General features: G+C 37.5%; 1 protein-coding gene across 2 annotated transcripts in view; it reads right to left on the bottom strand.

The window, feature by feature from the left end:
* LOC112052722 (uncharacterized) overlaps positions 1-22,731 on the bottom strand; it is a 57,406-nt gene that overhangs the window by 26,392 nt on the left and 8,283 nt on the right. The window contains exons 2-5 of one of the 2 annotated variants that reach the window (XM_052881901.1): positions 14,814-14,925; positions 6,690-6,784; positions 3,616-3,703; positions 39-89 (exon numbers count right to left, since the gene is read on the bottom strand). In XM_052881901.1, coding sequence (XP_052737861.1) covers positions 39-89; positions 3,616-3,703; positions 6,690-6,757 — 207 coding nt within the window. In that variant the 5' untranslated portion in view covers positions 6,758-6,784; positions 14,814-14,925. The remainder of the gene's footprint in view (positions 1-38; positions 90-3,615; positions 3,704-6,689; positions 6,785-14,813; positions 14,926-22,731) is intronic. The other variant, XM_052881900.1, reaches the window with a different exon arrangement.

Below are 22,731 nucleotides of genomic sequence, written 5' to 3'. Positions count from 1 at the left end.
GTGTGTTCTATAGCTTACAATGTTCAGTACCAACCAACCTTAGCTTCCAAGCTCTCGAGGTTGACGACCCCCGCAGGCTCCAGGGTTTGCTGCAACAATGAAATGGAACGTCTTAAAAGTTATGGTAATTAGAGTCGGGCGGCGCGCCCTCGCTTTGTGCGACTGTTGGCCGGCGCCGGACAAAGGGTCAAAAACAACGTTTCGACCGGAGAACGTCTCGCTTGGAGAGTTCCGTGCTATAAATGTTTTTTCTGTCTCGAAACCAGTGGCTTTACTATAGGGTGGCAAAATGCCACGGATCCACTGCGGATCTTGCGAGTCCATGAGTTCTGAAATAATCTAGCCTCTAAGATTTATAGAAGTCACAATAGCGATCTTCGCCTGCTGAAAGAGAATCTTACCTATCCAATATCCATTCCCAACACTCTTTTTTGACTAATAATTGGATGGGAATATTGGTCATATTTAAAAGATATGGCTCACATTGTACTGATAAAAAAATCTTACATTAAAATATGTAGAGAAAATAGCCTGTCTCAGACAAAAGCTGTGAAGGTTTCTATATGTATACTCGTAGAGTGCACGTATTGTGCGGAACCCTAAAAAGACCTTAGTGCTTTAAAGTTTGAAAGAATGAATGCTTGTTACTTGTTATTTTGACAAGAACTGCTTTGACGCAGGCAGGAAAGCGAACTTCTTAGATAAACAACGTCTGCTGTAGAAGATGGCTTAATCTTGACTGAACTTTTCAAGTCTAGTCAAGATTAAGCCATCTTCTATCTGCTAATTAATATTACGAGTATATCTAAGAGTAATGCTTGTTACAATATTAACTAGTTACTTCACCAATAATCATAATTTGGAGGGTTACCTACCTAAGTAGTTTGGCAACGACCGAGGACGGACAGGATAATGGTAATAACAAGTACCTGCATGAATACGTATGCAGGTATACTGTACACATTAGAAGTCAGCGCGTGAGCCGAGTCATGCAACACGCACAAGTGCTTTCATCTCGTTCGCTGTGCGCTGAGCAGATAGGTACTATACTAATAGCATTAACAACTGAGTCTTAGGGCCATAAATCATTTCTCTATATCTATCTCGCTTGCACTTATGGGTCTTATGGAGCCGTCTAGTGAAGGGTGTAACAATGAAAGACATATTATCGATAAGTAAAGTTTATTATCGTATCTTGTTCACAAAATTAAAAAAATTAACAATATTTGATTTAATATAATACATATTTCATATTATATAATTATTAACTAAATAAAATTAATCTTCATCTGAGTCTTCATCATCAGAATCTTCGTCTTCTGCCAAATTTATTATATATTAGTATCCATAGTGCGCAACGAGTAACACATGAATGTATTTATTTAATTGCAGTAAACACATTTATAGCAAAAAAAATACGCAATGCAATTACATTAGAAACCGACCAATCAGAATCGTCCAAATCATTATTGACTCATAATTAGCACGTGCGCAGGTAGCCGTTTATCGATAATTAGGGTGCGCAGGTAGGCGCGCTGCACATTCCTATCTTTTTTGACTTTTATGACCGGACGACTCAGATGATAATGCGCATACTATAGTAATTATCTAATTACGCACCGTCTTCGTCAGTGCAACTGTAACGTGAAATTGTACATGCATCGCTTCCCAAGATGGTGACACGCTCTACAACATGTGTGCACGTTGCTTTTCTGTAAAAATATTTTACCTCAAGCCAATGCTCCTGACATATCAACAGGCATAATAAGAATGTGTAGCGTTGAACGTCCTGATTTTTATACTTAGCACAATTGTGAGTATTTAAACTATCGAGTCGTCAATGCGTGTAATGCAGAAATGTGGCGCTTAGCATCTGTAATTAACAGACTCAGACTAAAATACAGTGAGGTTGCCTGGCGATAAACATAGGATCTACGAGTATTTAATTAAATTTTAACTTTGAAATATAATAAAAGTCTGTCATTAAGGTAACTGAGGAACAGTAAATTCATACAGTAATACAAAAACTTACAATAAAACTAGACCAGGACAAATTCTTCTTCTTCTTGAAGTTTTGTAGATGGGGAAAATATAAAGAAACTAATCAACGGATGATCTCTGTCACAAAAAGTCTAATCAATAAAGATCAGTCGTTCATCCTCGATTTCTTTACTCGACTATCAGTACGACATCGTAATGACCTTTTTAAGAGTCGAGTTAGAAACCATTTTAATGCTCAATTATTGGAGCGCATTAGAAACCCAGTTTTTACGTGCGTTTCCGAGAACGAGCGAGGAGCCGCGGCGTTCGTCGAGATGGATAATTGCATTTTACACATTCTTGTCGAGATCAACCGCGCTGGTAATCATTACGAAAATACTTTCAATTGGTAAAAACGCGCTACTAAGTCTAAGTTGAAACTGAATTATAGAGAGTTCCGTAATACGTCGCATTTCATTTTGAAATTTTCTCTATCTTGATTTCAGGTTATACCTATAGGCTTTATTATGCTAGTCGCTTTATTTGATTCCTACATATCGACATCAAGCACTGTAGACTGTACAGCTACACCTATAATATAATAATGTAGATCTATCAAAATATACCTAACGATAGAACTACAAATAATAATAAACTGACATCAAACTCTTTGAGGACCTACTCCTGTATAATGTAGCTCAATCCACAGAGAGCTTTCATGTTTATTTTTCAGATAAAGATACACTACCCACTACCACAAGGATTACCTATTGGTTGATCTGATTTTATTGTTGACCATTAAAGAAAAACACATAGATATTAATCATTGTGTATTTATAAATATCACACATGCGCAATATAAACACAATTTGCAGAATGCAGAACAGAATTTACAAAATTACATAATACACAAGACTAAGAACACAGAAAATTGATGCTTGCAGCTATATTTATCGACGATCCCAGAATACGGTTTTTTTTATTCCCCAACAGTTTAATGGCTATCGTTTATCACAGTTAATAACTTGAGCACTCATAACAACTAATCATCGCTCGACGCCTGTGATGGACGGTAAGCATGCGCGATAATATCAAAACATGCACGTAAAAAAGTTAAACAGTCTATCAATATGCCTCTCGTGGCAGTTCTTCTCCCTAATACCTACAATTAAAACTTTATCATAGAGGAATGTGGACCTAGATACATCTAGCTACATTCTTGCTTTTAACAATACATAGGCCATGCAAGTCTCACTTTCCGCAGACCGATTTATTAATTTGGGGTCACTTAACGACTCCGAAATAGAATAAAAATCTACATTTTTATAAATAAAAATGTTAGTTACAGAACAATCTACAACCAAGACCATACATTGTTTTTAAGATATTTTTTTTATGGAAGTTTGTTTTCTGAAGTGCGTCGGGATAGTGATGAATAATAAAAAAAATTAGATAGAGTGTAAATAATAAAAAAAAAACAAATCTATTTACTATAAACAACAACAAAGTAGACAGCAACTGAAAAAATTGGACCGTCGCAAAGTTACTAGCAGTTTAGTGCACTAGGTCAGAAAGGTTATAGACACTAAAGCTGTGACGTAAAGTATTGGACAGTTCATGCGATGAGTCACTTACGAGGGAGTTGGAGCGCTGCTTGCTGAGCTCATGCTGGGCGCGGCCGCGCTCCTCGCCCGCGTCCGAGAACTGCCCCGACTTGCGCGAGCTGCAACACAGACAAATATTACTATAATATATTACTATACGTCATATACAGGATCTTAAATGCTTACACTAGTTCTGTGACTCTGGTACTTTGAAGCTACAGCATTATACTATGATTACTGCCGGTTCAGTCAACTATAAGAACTTGTTCTAAAAACACAATTGAAATGAATTTAGTAATAATTATTTTGACGGCCTCCGTGGCGCAGTGCTGTGAGCGGTGGATTTACATGACGGAGGTTCTGGGTCCAATCCCCCGCTGAGCCGATTGAGCTTTTCTGAATTGGTCCCTACCGGAAAAGACGTACTGCCAAGGGATTAAGCGTGTCGATGTGTATGACGTCGTGTAGAGACCGAAACGGGAGTGGATTTTCATCCTTCTCCTAACAAGTTAGCCCGCTTCCATCTTAGACTGCATCGTCACTTACCACCAGGTACGATTGTGGTCAAGGGCTAACTTATGGGGTATAAAAAATAATAATCTATACTAATATTTTAAGCTGAAGAGTTTGTTTGTTTGTTTGAACGCGCTAATCTCAGGAACTTCTGGTCCTATTTGAAAAATTCATTCAGTGTTAGATAGCTCATTTATCGAGGAACGTTATAGGCTATAAATTATCCCCGTGTTCTTACGGGACCGGTAACCACGTGGCTGAAACCGCGAAGCATAAGCTAATAATTTATATGCTTAAAATGTAATTTAAACTTGTATCATATTTTTTTAGTTGTATCCTGCATCCAATAAAAATCGTTTAGGTTACACAGTTAAATTCCATTCTAATGTTAAACACAGTGATCTGGAACACAAAGCCTTGTGACGTAACACTGCAACCCGACACGCCTGCCACCACCCGCTAGCAGCAGTCGGCAACACAACCTACACTACACACTGGGAGCCTTGAAACACTGCCTCACTTACCTTTTCACAATACTATTGAAGGGACGATTGAGTTACATTACTAGCAAACGAGCTGGTTCAGTTACGGACAATGAAGTCTAGTATGTAACACACTCTGTCTTTACAAGTTAGCCCTTGACTACAATCTAAGTGATGATGCAGTCTAAGATGGAAGCGGGCTAACTTGTTAGGAGGAGGATGAAAATCCACACCCGTTTCGGTTTCTACACGGCATCGTACCGGAACGCTAAATCACTTGGCGGTATGTCTTTGCCGGTAGGGTTGTAACTAGCCACGGCCGAAGCCTCCGACCAGGTCTGGCACCTGGACAAATTAATAAAATCTCAATCTGCCCAGCCGGGGATCGAACCCAGGACCTCCGTCTTGTAAATCCACCGCGCATACCACTGCGCCACGGAGGCCGTGTGTAGTATGTATGTGCCGTGGCATGCAACACATCAGCGATCATCGGAGATCAGCTGGTATTTCACCGGTCGTGTCGGTCTGTCATGTTCATCGGACTATAAAAGTGAGTGAATAAAAAGTACACCTGTGTTTACACATACAACTGTACATTATATCGTCTTCTGCGTATATGGTGAATCTCAACATGAGATTGGCTGTCGTGGCCGGAAAATTCGATTGGGAGAAAATTAATATTATTTAAAAAATACACACGCCTAAAACTTTACGTAACTAAATATAATAGCAAAATCAAAAGTATTTTTCTTTTAGTTTTCATTAGCGCAACGATGGGTAGAAAGCCAAATTACATGGAATTTTCTAATACCTCCTCGTATTCTACAGTTCGTGGGATTATACCTACGATAAACGCGCGAGGGCTTGCGTGGGCGATGCTCTTGGGAAAATTGAGATATCGTGTTCTTCCACTCAACATTATGGTAAAATAAAAACATAGCAACAGGTTCTACAAATCTATAAAAAGTTGATTGCTTCCAAACACTATTTTGTTACGACAGAATGCGAGATTCGTTTCATTAACTAAGTACAATAAGTATAGGATGATAGAAATGTTATAGAGAAGTGTTTGTGATTGTCTGATAGCTTAAAAAAAATTCGAGACATTTTCAGCACAAAACTTTTCTGACGTTTGGACTAAGGTTGCTTTGGGAATTAACCACAACATCAGCAAATAAAAAACCTGCAATTCCTCAGTCGTTTAAGTATGAGGCATAAAATTACATGTTCTTCAGGATATAGATAATAAGAAATACACTTCGCAATATGTCAGATAGAGAGCTCAGAGGCTCGGCTTTAAGTTTAGCCTTAAACGGTGTTTTTTGAAGCGAAGTTACCACAAAGCTAAGTGCAGATAGAGAACATGATTTCATCAGGAAGAAAATATGAAAGAAAAAGCTTGATACTTAGATGATTGAGGGGCAGGACCCGCTAGTTACTCAAGTAACTATAGTCCAAAGTGAAAATAGTCCAAAATCCATAGTTTAACTTACCCATGGTAAGAGCATGGGCTGACAAAATTTTATAAAATGTCGAAAGTCTGGCCATCACTGACTTTTAAATAACTAGCCAATCAACGTTGTGGCAGGCTCTAGCTGCCCCAGGCTTAACAATGTTTAACTGCTACTTCTGATACAAATACTTGCAGAGCGAAGAGATTTCGTTTTGCATAAAGCGGCATGTTCCTTTTTAAAAAACCTTTTCCTCGTAAGCGTCAGCCTAATTACCCGTGCCGGCAGTGTTAATGGGGCCACGCTGATTACTTGTCTCTTTTGCTTATACACACACAGACCCTTGTTCTATCTCTAAGATAGGTACATACAGAAGACCGTTCCTCTTTTTAATTTTTTCGTTAGCGTCCTAAAGTAAGGGTATAGCCTGTGTTGTGACTAAGATCATTTATAATTATATACTACATATAAATACTTACAGAATGTATAAACACACCCAGACACTGGAAAACACCCATGCTCAGCACATAAACATTTTCCAGTTGTGGGAATCGAACCCACGCGCGCCGCCCGCTGCTGATCATGGAGAGGGTCATCACCGCCGACATGGCGACCCCCGGGAGCGCGCATCAGAGCTGAAACATATACAGATTCTGTACCTGGCGAGCTTGCGGTGCGCGCGCCGCCCGCCGCTGATCATGGAGAGGGTGCTCATCACCGCCGACATGGCGACCCCCGGGAGCGCGCATCAGAGCTGAAACAACACGTGTAACAGTTAATACGAGACTTTGAACTACCCAGAAAGACTAACTATCTAGGTACTCAATAAGTTTCTAGTAATTAAGTCACTAAAATAACGTCATGTGCAGAAGGACTCACAATGACTTTCTATGACTTCTTTTTCAATCCTTAAAAAATATCTGCTTACGTCAACTAAATTAACTATTTTATTCATAAACAAGTTGTATTTCTACTGAGAACATAAATTAAATCAAGTATCATACTCAATCAGTTAATTGAAAACCTTAAACAAGATTGCTGTAATTTATCAAATTGCTTTCGTACTAAATGTAATTTAAGATGTAAATCAGACTACAATACACCGTGAACATGATGAAATCAATCATTCGCAACGTCCAATATCTGCAACGTTTGTTGACTTGCTTATACAAACACACAAAAAGACGGATTGCCGTCGGTAACTGCAATTTTGACAAATAACATGCAAGGCTCTTTCCATCTTGCATCAGACCAGACAGCTCCGGTTACTGAAGTATCTGGTTACGAGTTGACATAGGTTGTCTCGTGACCTTGTCATGTTATACCTAATGCAGTTCCTATTACTTTATATACTTAGATAGGTATTTTATCTTTTCTAAGTTTATTCATTGCACCAATGTCAGTAATAATTTAGTATGCAGAATCTATAATGTCTCTTTTCGTAGATGAGACTTTGAGTAGTAGCGAACGTCTTTATGACAAAGAGCATCTGGGTATACGTAGGTTGTATTCAAAGCAAGTGTGCTGTGTGAAGTGTTGCTTTACTTTAGGCGATAGTTTACCACTTAACATCAGGTATGAACCGTCTGAATGTCTGTTAACTAGTACCTACTAAAAAAATAGGTAAAATCAGCCTTATGTACCGTGATTTTTATTCTAGATCTACTTCAAGTTGATTGAAATAATAACGTATGGGGGTAATTTGTAAGTATTTAGTCAGCTGTATTAAATAAACTTTATCTCACCTTTTTAAAACTCTAACGTAGCTTTGACCTTCGTATACTTATACCTAGTGTGTGGAGTAGGTATACACGAAGGTCAAAAGCCCGTAAATAATTCAAAATACGTTTGACTGTATTTAAAAAATAGCCAATTCGTCGAGCGTCATCGTCATTGTACGATTTTGTTAACAATTGTGGAAACTTCGAAATTAATAATTACTTGAGAAATATTTACATACCTACCTACCTACCTACTTTTTGTGCGAAACGACATAATATTATGAATGTATTTCATAAAAAAACCATCAGTTAAAAACTTGCTTGACTTTTTAAAAGTGCTTGAAATATATTCTATTTCAAACTAGCATTTGTATAGTTCAAGCAACTTTCCGTATCCAATATAACTTTAGAAATAGATTCTGATAAAAACACAGCCTAGTGGCAATATAACTTACCTATAAATTTCTGATCATACATATCGCTTTTATGATTGTTTTTATAACTTGATCAACAAGAGATTTACAGTCATTACTGGTGTCTAGATAGTAAATATGTTTATACTTGCGTGCAACATAATACACTGTTTAACGGCACACGCTGCAGACGGCGGGCCATTACACCAGTACATCATTACATCATTACATCAGCGCCGTGGGCTGCGATTGTGATACCAGCCATTACTGTTTCTCTTTACGGTTCCTAAGAAGCCTTCGCGATGGATAATCATCGTTCCTCGCCTCTCGCTATGTAGTAGGCTACGTTTCGTTGGACCAGAAGTTCTTAAACAATGGTAAACTTGGGCCAGTTGCCATTTTCTTTAGTTCTGAGTTGATCTCTACATAGCTGATATATTTGCAAAGTCATAAACTTCAAACGTATTTTCAATTGATTTATATTTCTAGTTGTAGGTTTAAAAGTGCAGTGTCATAAAATTAATGGGATTCAAATAAGTTCAAAGCATAATAATTCCGCTTTGTAGTTTCTGCCATCGATCTTGAAGAAAACCCTCTGACTTCAATTTTAGTCCAAATTGAAGTGACCACTTGCTTAACGCTGCTGTCATGGATCCTGATAGGTACATATACTATTGTCTATAGACGAATTATCTTTAAGAGTAGGTATAGGATAGGATACCTAGTTTAACGGACTAATCATCGCCTTCAAAAAGTCGTCGTTTCTTACGAATTCTATATCAATATTTTAATAACTCGACCCAGGGCTTTACAATCCATAGCCACCAACTGGACCGACGAGGCAATAAGTCAATACTTGCGTCTTATTTCTGAAAACTACAAGAGATTGTTCTCATCGCTATCATTTATATGCAGTGTGTATCTAAAACGACATATGCTTGATACACAATTACCGATAAACACAAGCTCCGACCGGCTGAATGTTCCGACCCGCCAACAGGTGATCTAATTAAATCAAATTATTGTAAGTGTATGGAAAGAGCAAGATATTGTTAGAATATAAACTATGTTATCAGTGAGGCTCCATTATTAGCTGTCGCATTAGAGAATTAATAGCCTTCAAGCAAGATAAGAGTCGTGTCGGCTGCCATCTGTCGCAGGTACACCGCCGAAGACGGCTTTTTTCACGTTATAGTAGGTAGTATTCCTAGGCCACAGTATCTCGACTATGACATAAAGCTCATCTGGAGAAGTATATTTATTTAAGCCACTGTCATGTAGTGAGGTGAGGGCCATTGTAGCACGAGTGATTTTTGTGCAATGAGGTGAAGCCGAACTGCATAATAGTCAGCACGAGTGCTACAATAGCTAATTACGTGCAGTGGCATACAATACTTTTAGAGAAGCCTGAATTTTTGTAGCCATTGCTATTGAGATATTTAAATTTCTGATATTGCAACGTAAAATGTACTAAAGTCCGAACCAGCCGCTCTAAATTACAGGTAGGTCTAACATGTTAGTGTACCTGGGTTCGAGTCCAGTCTTGTGATCCTTTGTATGATGATATTTGTTTATAATAGTTAAATACTTATTTATTTATTTGCAGTAAATGGAAACTCGTATGTATCCGTTATTACAGCCTGACCAAGTATCAATGTCATTATTTTGACACGCACGAGGCACTCTTCTGACATCCAAGTGGAGCTTGTTAGCTAGATGCAGATTATCGCTGGTAGCGGCCGCGGGCGGGGCACGTCATACGCGGGATTAGTAGAACATGCATTATTGATACTTACCACTGATATAACTAGCACGAGATATATACGAGTACTTTGATAGTAGGATTTGCATCATCATCTTATCAGCCGATGGACGTCAACTGCAGGATATAGGCCTTTTGTAGGGACTTCCAAACATCACAATCTTGAGTCGCCTGCATCCAGCGAATCCCTGTGACTCGATGGACTTACTTCAGTTACAACTAGTTTCATAGTTTTCACTGTAAACACTGTACAAAAAAATTGTTGGTGTTTACGTCACTGTTTCGTTATGTTATTCAAAACACGATTACAATTAACTAAATCTCGTGCATACTATGGTATGAACTCGCCGTCGCTCAATATCAGTCGTAAAATTGACTCGTCGTGTCTTTTTGCTACGTGATTCAATGGCGTCATGTCACGGCAAAATTGTCCACTACAGTTTAAATATATCTTCCTATGTTTGGATTATTCGCTGGCAAATCGGCTAAAGGTATAAACAACGAACGGACTTATGTTCGGCGGTAGATGACAATGCAAGAGTCAAAATCACGACAGCGTCGCAGTCTTAAAATATCGCGTCACGAATTTCTCATCCGTTGCTCTATCTTGCGGGTAGTTCTTCCCGGCGGTGGCCTTCGATTATAAAGAAATAGTTTTCACGCTCTTGTACGTATGGTGTCTTCCGTAGTGTATGGTACATCTATGGGCACTAACATGCCGGCATGTGACGTGCGGCGTTTGATTTACGCGCTCCGTGCGTAGCTCCGGGCCGCGCGCTATGTTGCCTGTCTGTTGTCGGCTCGTTATACATTGACACTTTGAGCATAAATCTAAACCAATTATATACAGCCATCTTGACCAATTATAATAAAACGTAATCGTTTAGCGTGGGTTCTAACGAGTTTTATCAAAAGCTGATAAATACTTACGATGAAGCTTTTCAGCATTATTTAACTGGCGAGCGGTCGGAAGACAAGAACAACAAAGTGTAACTTTACCTAGTGGAATGGAAGTGGAATGGGTAACTAGCGACCACTAATGGTGAGAACTAATCTATATGTACAAATACGAGTATATATTGTCACCGACGAACATAAATATGTACTGCTTAAAGAGCAGTCATTGGTATTACCTCTGCTCTTACTAAGAGCAATGTTTTTTGAAAAAAGGGATTGTATAGACGTTATATCTGTAATGGAGAAAACCTGCGAAGAGTTACCTGCTAGTTTACGCACTGTTGCAGGGCACAGATAGACTGATAGATTCCATAATTTCCACAACGGTTATGTTTATTTTACTTTTGAGGTAGGTACAAAGTAGTGAAATCTCAATCTCAAACTCATTCGAGGTTTAGGTCCGCAGATTAACCAATAAACGACAGAGTAGTCGGAATTTTGAACATTTCAGTTTGTAAATGAATGGGTATCTACCATTACCAGTTTATTAAAATTAATGACGCATTAATAACAAAGTTTTCTCTCACCGGTATGATAATGTGAGTAATGATTTTCACCTTCGTTACATTCGTCACGAATGACTAATTTTATTATTGGTATACATCAAGCGTATTGTTTTGACACGCTCATGCTCTGCTCGTGCGCTGCTCCTGTCCCCAAAGTGTGCCTGTGAGAGAGTGCGACAACAAGGTGTCTTAAACTTTGAGTAAAATGAAGCCTCCAATAATTTTCTGTCGCTATTGTACCCATATTGTGTTTCATTTGCAATAAAATCTCTTTTTCTATGTAGATAGTAATGTAACTTTTTCTGTGCCTTATTTTCATAAATCAGGGCAAATGCCTATGATAATATGCCCTGCGGACAAGACAAAGGTAATGCCCCTAAGGTATCGAAATTTTGCTCTACCAAAAAAATACACAGTCGTTTAAAGAATCTCCACCTTCTTTGAAATCTACTAAAAGTAATAATAATGTACAAAAAGGAACTTTAACGTGTATTCCTGTACATACTCATAACATTACGTAAGAAATTATTGAGGTAATCGTGACATGAGGCAGTCTCGCATGACTGCATTTTCAAATTCGTGATCCCAAACAGCAGTCCCGGGCAATTTCCCCGGGAGCCTAAAACGAAAGCCGCGTGGAACCGGTCCGCGGCCGGCCTGGCCCGGCACACTTTTTACTTTTTATTATTTCACATAATAACAGGCCGCCGCACGAGTGATCCCGTCCAGGGACTAACCGTAAAGATACGCACTACAGACAAACAAAAGTTCTTGATTTACACTGCACTTCATTCACTTGTTCTTGTCACATTAGGTACATGATCACATATAAGGTTTACCACATAAAAACATCTAATACACATTGATCACAACTTTGAAGCTCATTGAGTAGTAGTTAAGAGTACCCACACAATAGTACACAGTAGTTAGTAGTTACAAGTAAGTAGATAGTTAAATCACAGGTTAAATTAAATATTCTATGCAAAACTTTGAAACACATTTCTACATTTTACGATGGATAATTAAAGACTAAGGAGAAAAAGAAAAATGAGAATTACATAACCATGATAAGCTAAAAAGATTATTATCTATACCCAACTACACGTATGAGTAAATTAGACGCAAAAAGATAAGCTCTACAAAATATGGAAAATCAAAATGCAAGACTATGAAAGAAGAAGCCAATGACGCGACGCTTGTGCGCTGTTTTCTATGGCGAAACGTAATACGGAGCGTTAAAGTGTGAAAAGTCTCTCCAAGTGGGATTGTTTCTACTGGAATTTAATTAGATACGTGGGCAATGAATAATTCATCGCGTTTAAAGACCACAATTACAATCTTCGGTTTGTTAGGCGCTGGCGCTGGCACTCGGCAGATTGTTAGATAGCGACTATGAATATTTTCCATTACTCTGCTTTCCAATTTCAGTTTGATTTATATTTAATTCGCGTTTTCTAATATTTTGCGAATTAGATATATTTTCTTTTAAAGGAAGTATATGATAATTATATTAGTAACGGAATTATTTATTGCACACACGGAAATTAAAGCAAATTAACATTTTTGTGCTGTACGTGAGATACTTTTATACTTAGAAACAACCTTTTGTTATTAATTTTCATTTATTTTTTGCACTAAATAGGTATTTGTTAAGAAATTGTGAGATATATTGATATCATTAATTACGTATACGCATATATCTGCATTTATTTGAAAACATAATGTTTATTTTGTTCTCTTATTAATATGACCTATATCCTATTAAAATTAAAATAAAATATACTAAATTGTTCGTCTGTCTCTAAAATACAAAGTGATTTTATCGTTAATGTTAATTAGTTAACTGTTACTAACATTTTGTAACGTTACCGGTTATTAATGATTTACCGCTACATCGTAATATGTGATGTTTAGACAAACATTTGATCGCAAACTCATGTAACGATGTAACGTTACTGGAACACTTTCGTCATCTTCATCTTTTTCGTCATTGTCAAAATTTGGCGGAATTGTCAAATTCCGCTGGATCCGCTCGGAGATTTTAATCGGCGCGGCAGTAATCACGTTGGACAGACGATATCAATCGATGTCTCGGCTATGATGATCGTAATCGTTCCGCTGGATTTCTCCCAATCATTTACCGTTTCCGTAGTCTGCTTCATTCTCGATGCCTACTCAAAGGTTGACACACGTTGCGTTTTTAAAGATTTGTAATTAAATTCTCGTCCAATTGTAACGTTTAAAGATTTTATGTCAGTATACACTTATGTAAATTACGAAATTAAACTTATTTTAAACCACATAATTACAAAGTGATAGTAATAAAATTGTCTTTTCGTACAATACAAATAAATAAGTTCTTTTTAATAACTAAATTCAATACTTCTTGCACAGATTGTAATACTGTATTGTACTTGAAGTGATTATTTTATGAGATATCTATTTCAAACTCAATGTAGACTACATATATCTTTGAAATCTACTATTAAATGGTGGACAGGAGATGAAAGTCGTATGAAAGCTCACGGACACGTGAGATCTTTACTAGATACTTATACAACGGTATAGGTTAACCATAACATATAGTCAACTTAATACATCAATGGATCTAACAAACATTTCGTTATGGCGACGACATTTTCTTACATCAAGGGAAATCTAATTTGTAGTCATTATTTAAAGTTTTTAATAATGTGCAAGTGAGGCCATAAAACACAATCTTGACGTAGGGGCAATAATTAATCTACCATTTAATTATGTAGGCAATATCATGTAAGCACACTGATCTATATTATCTCGTAATAAAAATCTTTATATTTTTAACTTAACTTTATATTACAAACATTTTATTACTTAGCTTCAATAGCTAGGTAATAAAATGTTTATAATATAAAGTAGACTCGTCATAGCATTGTAACATACTAACCATACCACAGAAAACATATGTGCTCACTTCAGGTACGTAATAAAATATAGCTTGCTCCAAAAATACTCAAATTTTAAAGCCAAAGTGACAAAATATAATTCTAATCAAAAGATATGGTACTCAAGATGATGATGATTTATATGAAATAAATCTCTGATTGCTCTCTGAAGGTCTTCCGTCGGACTCCGAGCTGCTACTAAGTTTTTTTTAATAAATGCTCAGTATTGCATATACAGAACTTTAATCTAACTTCACGATCAGACGCCACAGCGGTTAACACTGGACCAAACAGGTAATTAATTGTATTCTTAGAAAAAAAGAAACATAATTTGCTCATTTGCAAAGTAATGACCGCTGTTGTTATCATGAATACTCAGTACATATAAATAACTTGAAACATTTGTCTGTGATTTTAAAATTGTATTTACTCAGTTATTTACGCAACACGAAAACATTATCTTTAAAAAAATATATTGTCTATCTATCTGTTTGGCTTACCTCTGGAACGGCTGAACTGATTTCATTTGAAGGTAGAGGTTTTGGGCAATGTATAGGCTACTTATGGCTATTTTATCTCTTTTTTTCTTATTATTCCTGGATCGGGAATTACCTACGTGAGAAAAAGACAATATTAGCAAATATTAGCTATTTAATGTACCATATAAATAAATTGTAGCAATTTAACTGCAGCCTGGCGAGTGAACTAAAGAATAGTTTGCAATAAAAACAGCAGCAAGACAGTAATCGGTGTGATGTTGCCTCATTTCCCGGCTGATGACGAAAGACTCTTGATTGGAGTCCGCGTTCCGGTGTAACGGCTATCAATCATTTTACGGAGCCGATAAAGTTGTAACAGCGGCCTTCATTGCTGCCATAATTAGTATAATAGCTTCTAGATGCTAGGTTACACTGGCTACTTCAATATTGTTTTGCGTGTTGTGATATAAAATGAGGGAAACCATTGAACTAAATGATCAGATAAAAAATAGGTAGCTTTGTGCATTTATTAAATTGCTAACTGTGCTAATTATTCTGACTAACTATAACAACAGTATACAGTTACAGTTATCAATTTAATAAATGCACATATTTTTTATCTGAGTGACAGACATTTACGAATTTAAACAATAAACCAAGCCAATTTTGATGAACTTTTTTTTGATGAACGACGAACGATGAACTGATGACGTTAAGGCTAATGATTCATCAACCTTATCAGGCCGTAAAGTCTTGGCGTTACAAGTATCTTGTCTCTGTGGCCATGCCTATAGGGCCCACTACGGTTGATCCGCACTTAACAGACTGAAGACAACTTTCTTTGTCATCATTATCAAATGTAATCAGGATCGTGATGATTGGAAGCCCCTACAAAAGGCATGTATCCTGCAGCCGACGTCCATCAGCTGATATGATGATGATGATGATAATGACATTTTTAAATGGCACACTACAGAGCCAGGATTCCAGACCAACTGCTGTTGGTCTGGGATTGGGATTGTCGCTGCTGTTCCATTAGATGTTATCGATAATAATGGGACCGCCAGCTTAACATGCTCTCTGAACCACCACCATTTCTCAAGTTAGATTAGGTAGATTAGGTAAGTATAGGACTGATAATAAAAATCATTGGAAGAAAGAAAATCATAAATAAATCAACTGTGAGCTTTAAACCTATATATGACCTCTATCTTCGACTCGAAGGGCGTAGGTTCGAATCCGGTCCGGGGCATGCACCTCCAACTTTCAGTTATGTGCATTTTAAGAAATTAAATATCACGTGTCTCTAACGGTGAAGGAAAACATCGTGATGAAATCTGCATACCTGAGAATTTTCTTAATTCTGTATACGTGGATGAAGTCTGTCAATCCGCATCGGGCCAGCGTGGTGGACTAAGGCCTAACCCTCGTTCTGAGAGGAGACTCCTCAACAGTGAGCCGAATATGGATTGTTGTTGATGATGATGATGACCTTTACACATTTAGATAAAGTTATTATTTAAGTACCAACAGTAACGTATGGGTTGTGTATTTTAAAGAACTCGAGTAGATCACACGTCGCAGGAAGACAGCACGGCTGGTAACAATGGCTCCAATTCGTCGGGTTATCGAGCCGGCGCGCGGCGGGCCGTGACCGCGCCGTGCCCGCTCCGTGCCCGCGCAGGTGCTGTGCCTGCCAACCGTGACCCGGCCATTGTAGGCGTGCTCCCACGGTTCCTCCTGCGATCCCTTGTACTTCCTATAGGAACACTTGCGTAAAGCGCACTGTTTATAGCTACAGGTAGGTATTACGTATTCTATAGCTTGGGAATGAGTTGCTCTATTAACTGGTGTAATGACTTTATTGCTAGTTTAACATATTGGTAATATATTGGAGTTAACTAAGTGTTCCTTTTACAAACATTATCCAAAGCAAAACAAATATCACTCAGAAGCGAAGCGACCTGCATTGGAGCAGCGTACTGGGTGTTAGCTTCAAACGTCACTTACGACGTTACAAGGAGGAAGGTCTGTCCCTATAATTTATTTAGCTTCGTGACAAATCCATTTAATCAGAAGCGAACTGCCGTGATTTAGTTATAAAACAAATTAAACTTGACGTTTTAACAACAACAGTGCTTGTAGATAAAGTTTGTCTGACTTTAGAAGTTAACTATTGAGAATTATTTAATAATAATAATATTGTATAGTACAAATTCAATGTAAAAATGTTAAACATCTAATATGCTCTGTAGCTTAATTTTTGTAAAGCTTTCGACGTAGTATATTAGGTGTTCATCTGATAATAATTTATCGACAACCAAAGTTTATTATGAAGTGTCCATGAATGATGAGGCGACAGAGTCAGAGCCAACAGAACGTATCGTCACCCGCACAGCGCGGCGGCGCTGCGGGAGATTAATGCAAATTAATCGTCCGATAGAATGGGTCGTTAACGTGATAATAACTGTCACTTGCGTATCTACGATCTGTTGCATTTGCTGTGGTGAATAGCTGCTTGTAGCTCACACTGGGGCTGTGTTTGAGGTGAAGAGTTGGGCTAAATAATAAGTTTGTTTGCAAGGAGACAAATGTATAATTCTCTTCTCATTGGTGGCTTTTTGTGTAAGCCATGAGCAAGTCATATGACAATAAAATGTCTTCTTAAATTGTGACGATTCTCGTTTGAAAATAATAGATTTCGTCCTTGCTGCCTTCGGATAAAACTGCTTAACGATAGGTATAGCATAGTAGCATGTTGTTTTGCAGCCTAAAACAGCTTCGAGATTAGCGCGCTTCCATAGCATCTTCATTACTATTATTTAGCGTAATCACTGTTAAGAACTCACTTCTGCAGAACATGAAATAAAGAAGCCTCATCATAATTATACATCTAAGAGATATTTGTTTGTTTATATACTATTATACTTGGATGCAATCTTTACGACGCCTCCGAAATGAGTTGTGGTATTCCTTACGCGTAGGATTTTTTTCTTCTTTTTTTTAGAGTCATTATTCCTGCAGTCTGTCTTGAGACATTTAGCGGGATTTACGCGCAGGATATACACTAAAGTCAACGTGAGGCGACGGCGTGTGGGTGAAAGACGCGCGCGGAGACCGGAGTGTTCTCTCGCCCCGCCGCCTACGGCTACGACACCTAAAATCTTGATGTCCGGAAACGTCATAAAGAATGTCATAGATTTACGAGTCTGTACAAGACTATTAATTCTATGCTTCCGACTGTACTTGTTCACGGGCGTGTCATAGGCGAAGACGCAGTAGCGCGGCTGCCATTACGGCTGTCAGCCGCCCGGTCCTCGCCATTAGCACTCCATCGCCACGCCCTACACAGTGCACAGCCATGTGCCGCCGTAATTTATTGTGTGCTATCTATCTAGCCAACGTATCAAAAAACTAATTTGTATCTCACTCAACTATAAGTGGTGTACAATTATGTTGTAAATGTACACCACTTATAGGTAATGTTATGTTGTACATTCAGCTAATTTACTTTTTCATCCGATATTTTGCGTTAATTAAAGAAAATACGTAAGAGGATTTGTTTTTCTTTTAACGACAAGTTACTCGTACGTCTTGCATTTAATCACAAGCACAACTCATATAAATGAAGACACCGTCTAAGATAGTAGCGGGCTAACTTCGAAGTTTAATATCGCTACTACAGACTACTGCGTCTTTGTCAAACCTTCCCTTCGAATATTCAAAATCCTGTATATCCTATTTATTTCTACGCGATACGTTCTTGCTTTTAGTATATAAATAAGTAGCCCCAGCAGAAGCCTATGTTCTATCCGACTAAACAATAAGCGATCATTTGACTAGTGTCGTGTACAATAAGTTATCAATAACACAGTGGACTCAGATGCCGATCACGGAATAGATCGTTATGACCACTTTCGATCGGCCGCCACTCGTCGGCTCGTCGCGCAGAGAAACTCGAGCAAAAACCCCTACGTGACCGACCGCTGCGTCACAACTATTTACGATCAGCCACTCGTGCTTTACGTTACGTTGTCTTGTTATTGAATACTATAACTATATGAGGATAATTATAGAGAAGAAAAGAAGAAAATCTGAAAAAGACTTCATCGCAAGTGTCAATCGTAAGAAAATACAAGCAATTACTAAGCAAGTTATTTTAAGGGCCAGGACGTCATTGTAATTCTACACTGAGTATTTAAATAAACGTTTCTTATTTCTCATTAAACTACAAATAAACGTACCTACTTAACTTAGCTACTTAACGTATTATTGGCAGGTAATCGATGTTATTGAATTTCAGTTAACTAGATAATCGTTTAATGTACTAAAAGATGTTTTCGGAACTTTGCTAACATCTAGGTACATTATATTATAATACAGTGGTATAAAAGAATACCTCATAGAAGGCACTTATCAGTTCTATTATTGGAGTCGTGTGGGTCCAACGAACCGTGTCAAAGATAAAATACGAGTTTCAAGTTTTGTATTAACCACAGGATACCCTAATGCGTGCTTAATGCTTATCGCCCACATTATGTGCTCTTGTATAGCTATATTTACAGCGACATGTGTTGTTCTGCCTCGTTAGTTAGTCTATGTGGTTTTGGTCACGTGATCCTGGGTTCGAATCCGGGGTTGAGTCATGAAATACTGAGTTTTTTATCTTCTAAGAAATTATCACAGTTGGGTTACTCCCCCGAGCCTTAAAAATAACGTTAAGCCGTCGATATAACTTATTAATGAATTTAACATTATCACCCTAAGCCCGCCAACCCGCATTGAAGCATCGTGGTGGGCCCATAACCTATAAGGAGCGAAGGCTAGTCGTGTAGTGGGTCGTTAAAGTATGGTAATGTTGTTCCTACAGTTTATTTACCTCGTGATTCGATTCGTCTGTAACCGCTGCGCACACAACCTTTACATAATAATGGCCGATGTTTCGGGTTGTTACCGCAAATTGTTTTGCGCAATCAACAAACAAGTTTTAGTAATTGAGGATGTTTAAGTTCAACCTTGGCATTATAACAGCTAAATATTACGATTTTCTTGAACTTCTCATTTATGTTGCGATTTTTAAACACTTCAATTCTTTATTTATGTATCTAGGTGATAATTGCAATTTGTAAAAATTTCCGCCTTCTAGTTCTTCAGATCATTGTTTTTTTAGTACTAAAATCTAATTTTTATCGAGATAATATAAACTTGATAAATTATAATAATTCCTAAATAGAGATAAGAAGAAAAGCTTGAAATTTTTGAAAAGCTTGAAAAAAATAAAAAGACTTCCAACTATTTCTGAGAAAAAAAAGCGACGAAGGACTATTTTACTTTTACCTCGTTATATTTAAGGAACTTTTATTAGCCCCGTCGAAGCTTTTTTGCAATACACAAATACATAAGCCGTAGCAGCTTTTTACCATACAAAGTACAAAATATAATTAAATTACACTTAGAAGGAAACATGCGATTAAATTAAGTCCGTAACAGTAACAACCAAGACATACATACTTGGACTTGATGTATTTTTTATATTATAGAATTCTTCACCACCATGTATAGACAAAGCAAGTGCTTAGGAATTAAAATGGCGGTGAACAGCAACGACGAAGGCTTCGCGAGCCGTCAGCAGCTAATGAGCGCCGGCGGAAGCGCTAAGCAACGTTAATTATTGACTTGGCTCGCTTAGACCCAGCGAACTGTTTGTTTTAGGTCTATTACTTACACTCTGTGATTTTATTTTAATGATACTAAATGGGCAGTTTATATCCAGCGTATAGAACTTACGGAGCCGTGATAGCCCAGTGGATATGACCTCTACCTCCGATTCCAAAGGGAATAGGTGCGAATCCGGTTCTGGGGCATGCACCTCCAACTTCACTGTGTGCATTTTAAGAAATTAAATATAACGTGTCTCAAAAAAACTATATACATATAGTATAACGCTTGAATGCAATGAAATCTAACCTGAGTAACTAACGTATCAGCGTAATGCGCGACGTCTACGCGTAGGTATCCATTTTTAATTAAAATGCAGCGTAACTTCACCGTGGAGTATTGTATAGAGCTACCGTTGCATCTTCGACAATAGAACTTCGAAACTGGGGTGACATTTGAAACGTGTTTGTTGAACACAATACACCCTTCAAACAACATATTCGAAATTAAAACGAACCAACATCACAATAGACGGGCTACATAAATCAAACGACAATGAACATCAAGCTACCGACAGAATGGTAAACTTTAAATACTAGATCTAAACGAGTTTACATGAAAGATTTGTTGCAAATAAATAGCTCCGGGCGGAGTGTCGAGTTACTCAAACACGGCGGAGGGTGTTAAAGCGTGTTGAATTAGAATGCAAATGTTTGTATAAACAGTGATAATGAAAAGCACACAGAATGGGAGCGATAAAGCGCTTGTTTTATCACACCTCGTTTAGCTGGAAATACTCGTAACTATGGCTGATGGCTTACAATAAATAAGGGATGTGCAATAATAAAATTAAAAAAAAAATGAACTGACTTCAAAAATGCATTAGGTTCTATAATTTCATGAATCGAATCATTATGTAAAAAACACTAAAAAGCGAAAAATAATATCGTACCTATCTATGTCCTTTCTATTGATCGCTTTGAATAAATAAATAGGCTCTCAAAGATTTATTTTGATTTTTGGCACCGCCTTCAAACCGATCAATAGGAAGGACATAGATAGGCACGATGTTATTTTTGCTTTTAATGACATAATGATTAGATTCATGAAATTATAGAACCGATTTTAGTTAAAATTAAATGGGACTAATCTGGAAGTATACTCTTTCAAACAAAAAAGAATTTTAAAATTCACGAAGTAACAAACATAATAAAAAGAAATCGCATATCATACGTATCTTTACTGACACCAAGCTACCGAAAAATAGTGTTTCGGAAATTAATAGAAGCTTTAAGTTTTTTAATTTATGAAATTTGGTGTAAAACTACGGACACAGCTACGGAGTTGGCACTTTATTTACCTAAAGTATGAACAAGTGCTGACTAAATTATGAGATTCTGGCCATCATTTTCTCTGGATCTTCGGCTAGTTTGTCGTGCATTACGTAGAAATATGGAAGAGATCTATTACAAGTTAGACAAATAACATCAGGTGACAATTAAGTGCTGCTTTAAAAAGATCATCGATTAATGCAAAAGAAGCGCAGTTTAGAATAACAAGTGTACTCTACAGCTAAAGTGCCGCTTAAAAACACCGAGGAATATCGCCTCGTACCGGTTAGTCTCCCAGTATAGATAGATGCACAGCTTTTACCGTGAAATATGTTGAGAAGTGCGCTGACGATGTGCAACTATGATGAAGAGGCTCGTTACTTGCGTACTCATACGTCGTGGAATGTACGCGACAGCATTGCGACCTGAGATGTTAATGTGTGCAGTTATGAACTAACATGCAATGATACCATGTTCTATGATTACTCACGATATTTTTCCTTCATCGTTTGAGACACATAATATTTAATTTCTGAAAATGCACACAACTGAAAAGTTGGAGGTGCATGCCCCGGACCGGATTCGAAACTACACCCTCCATAGGTCACATATACTGCTACTGTACTATCATGGCTCACTATTTAAACAATGATAAATTCTTTAAATTGAACAAAATTTTAAAACTAAGATCTAGTCAAAATATAGGACAAAATCGCCAGAGAATTCGTCAAAATGTCTGGATTTCAGCCGTCAGGACAAACTGCCGTACGATTTAATTTCACTATTCGTAGTCCTATTTAAATTTTTACTTATAAAATATCGTAGATAATAAACGGTAGACACATATTAATGACGATCGGTGCTCGTAACGCTTTCGTTGCAATTTGAACATTAAAATCAAGCTCTATTGTCAACGTAAATCAAATCGTTACGGAGCTACGGAGGGGGAG

This window comes from Bicyclus anynana, chromosome 5 (assembly GCF_947172395.1).
Source record: "Bicyclus anynana chromosome 5, ilBicAnyn1.1, whole genome shotgun sequence".
Classification (NCBI taxonomy): domain Eukaryota; kingdom Metazoa; phylum Arthropoda; class Insecta; order Lepidoptera; family Nymphalidae; genus Bicyclus; species Bicyclus anynana.
The sequence above is the reverse complement of the archived record's forward strand: the minus strand, read 5'-3'. Positions and strand labels throughout refer to the sequence as shown.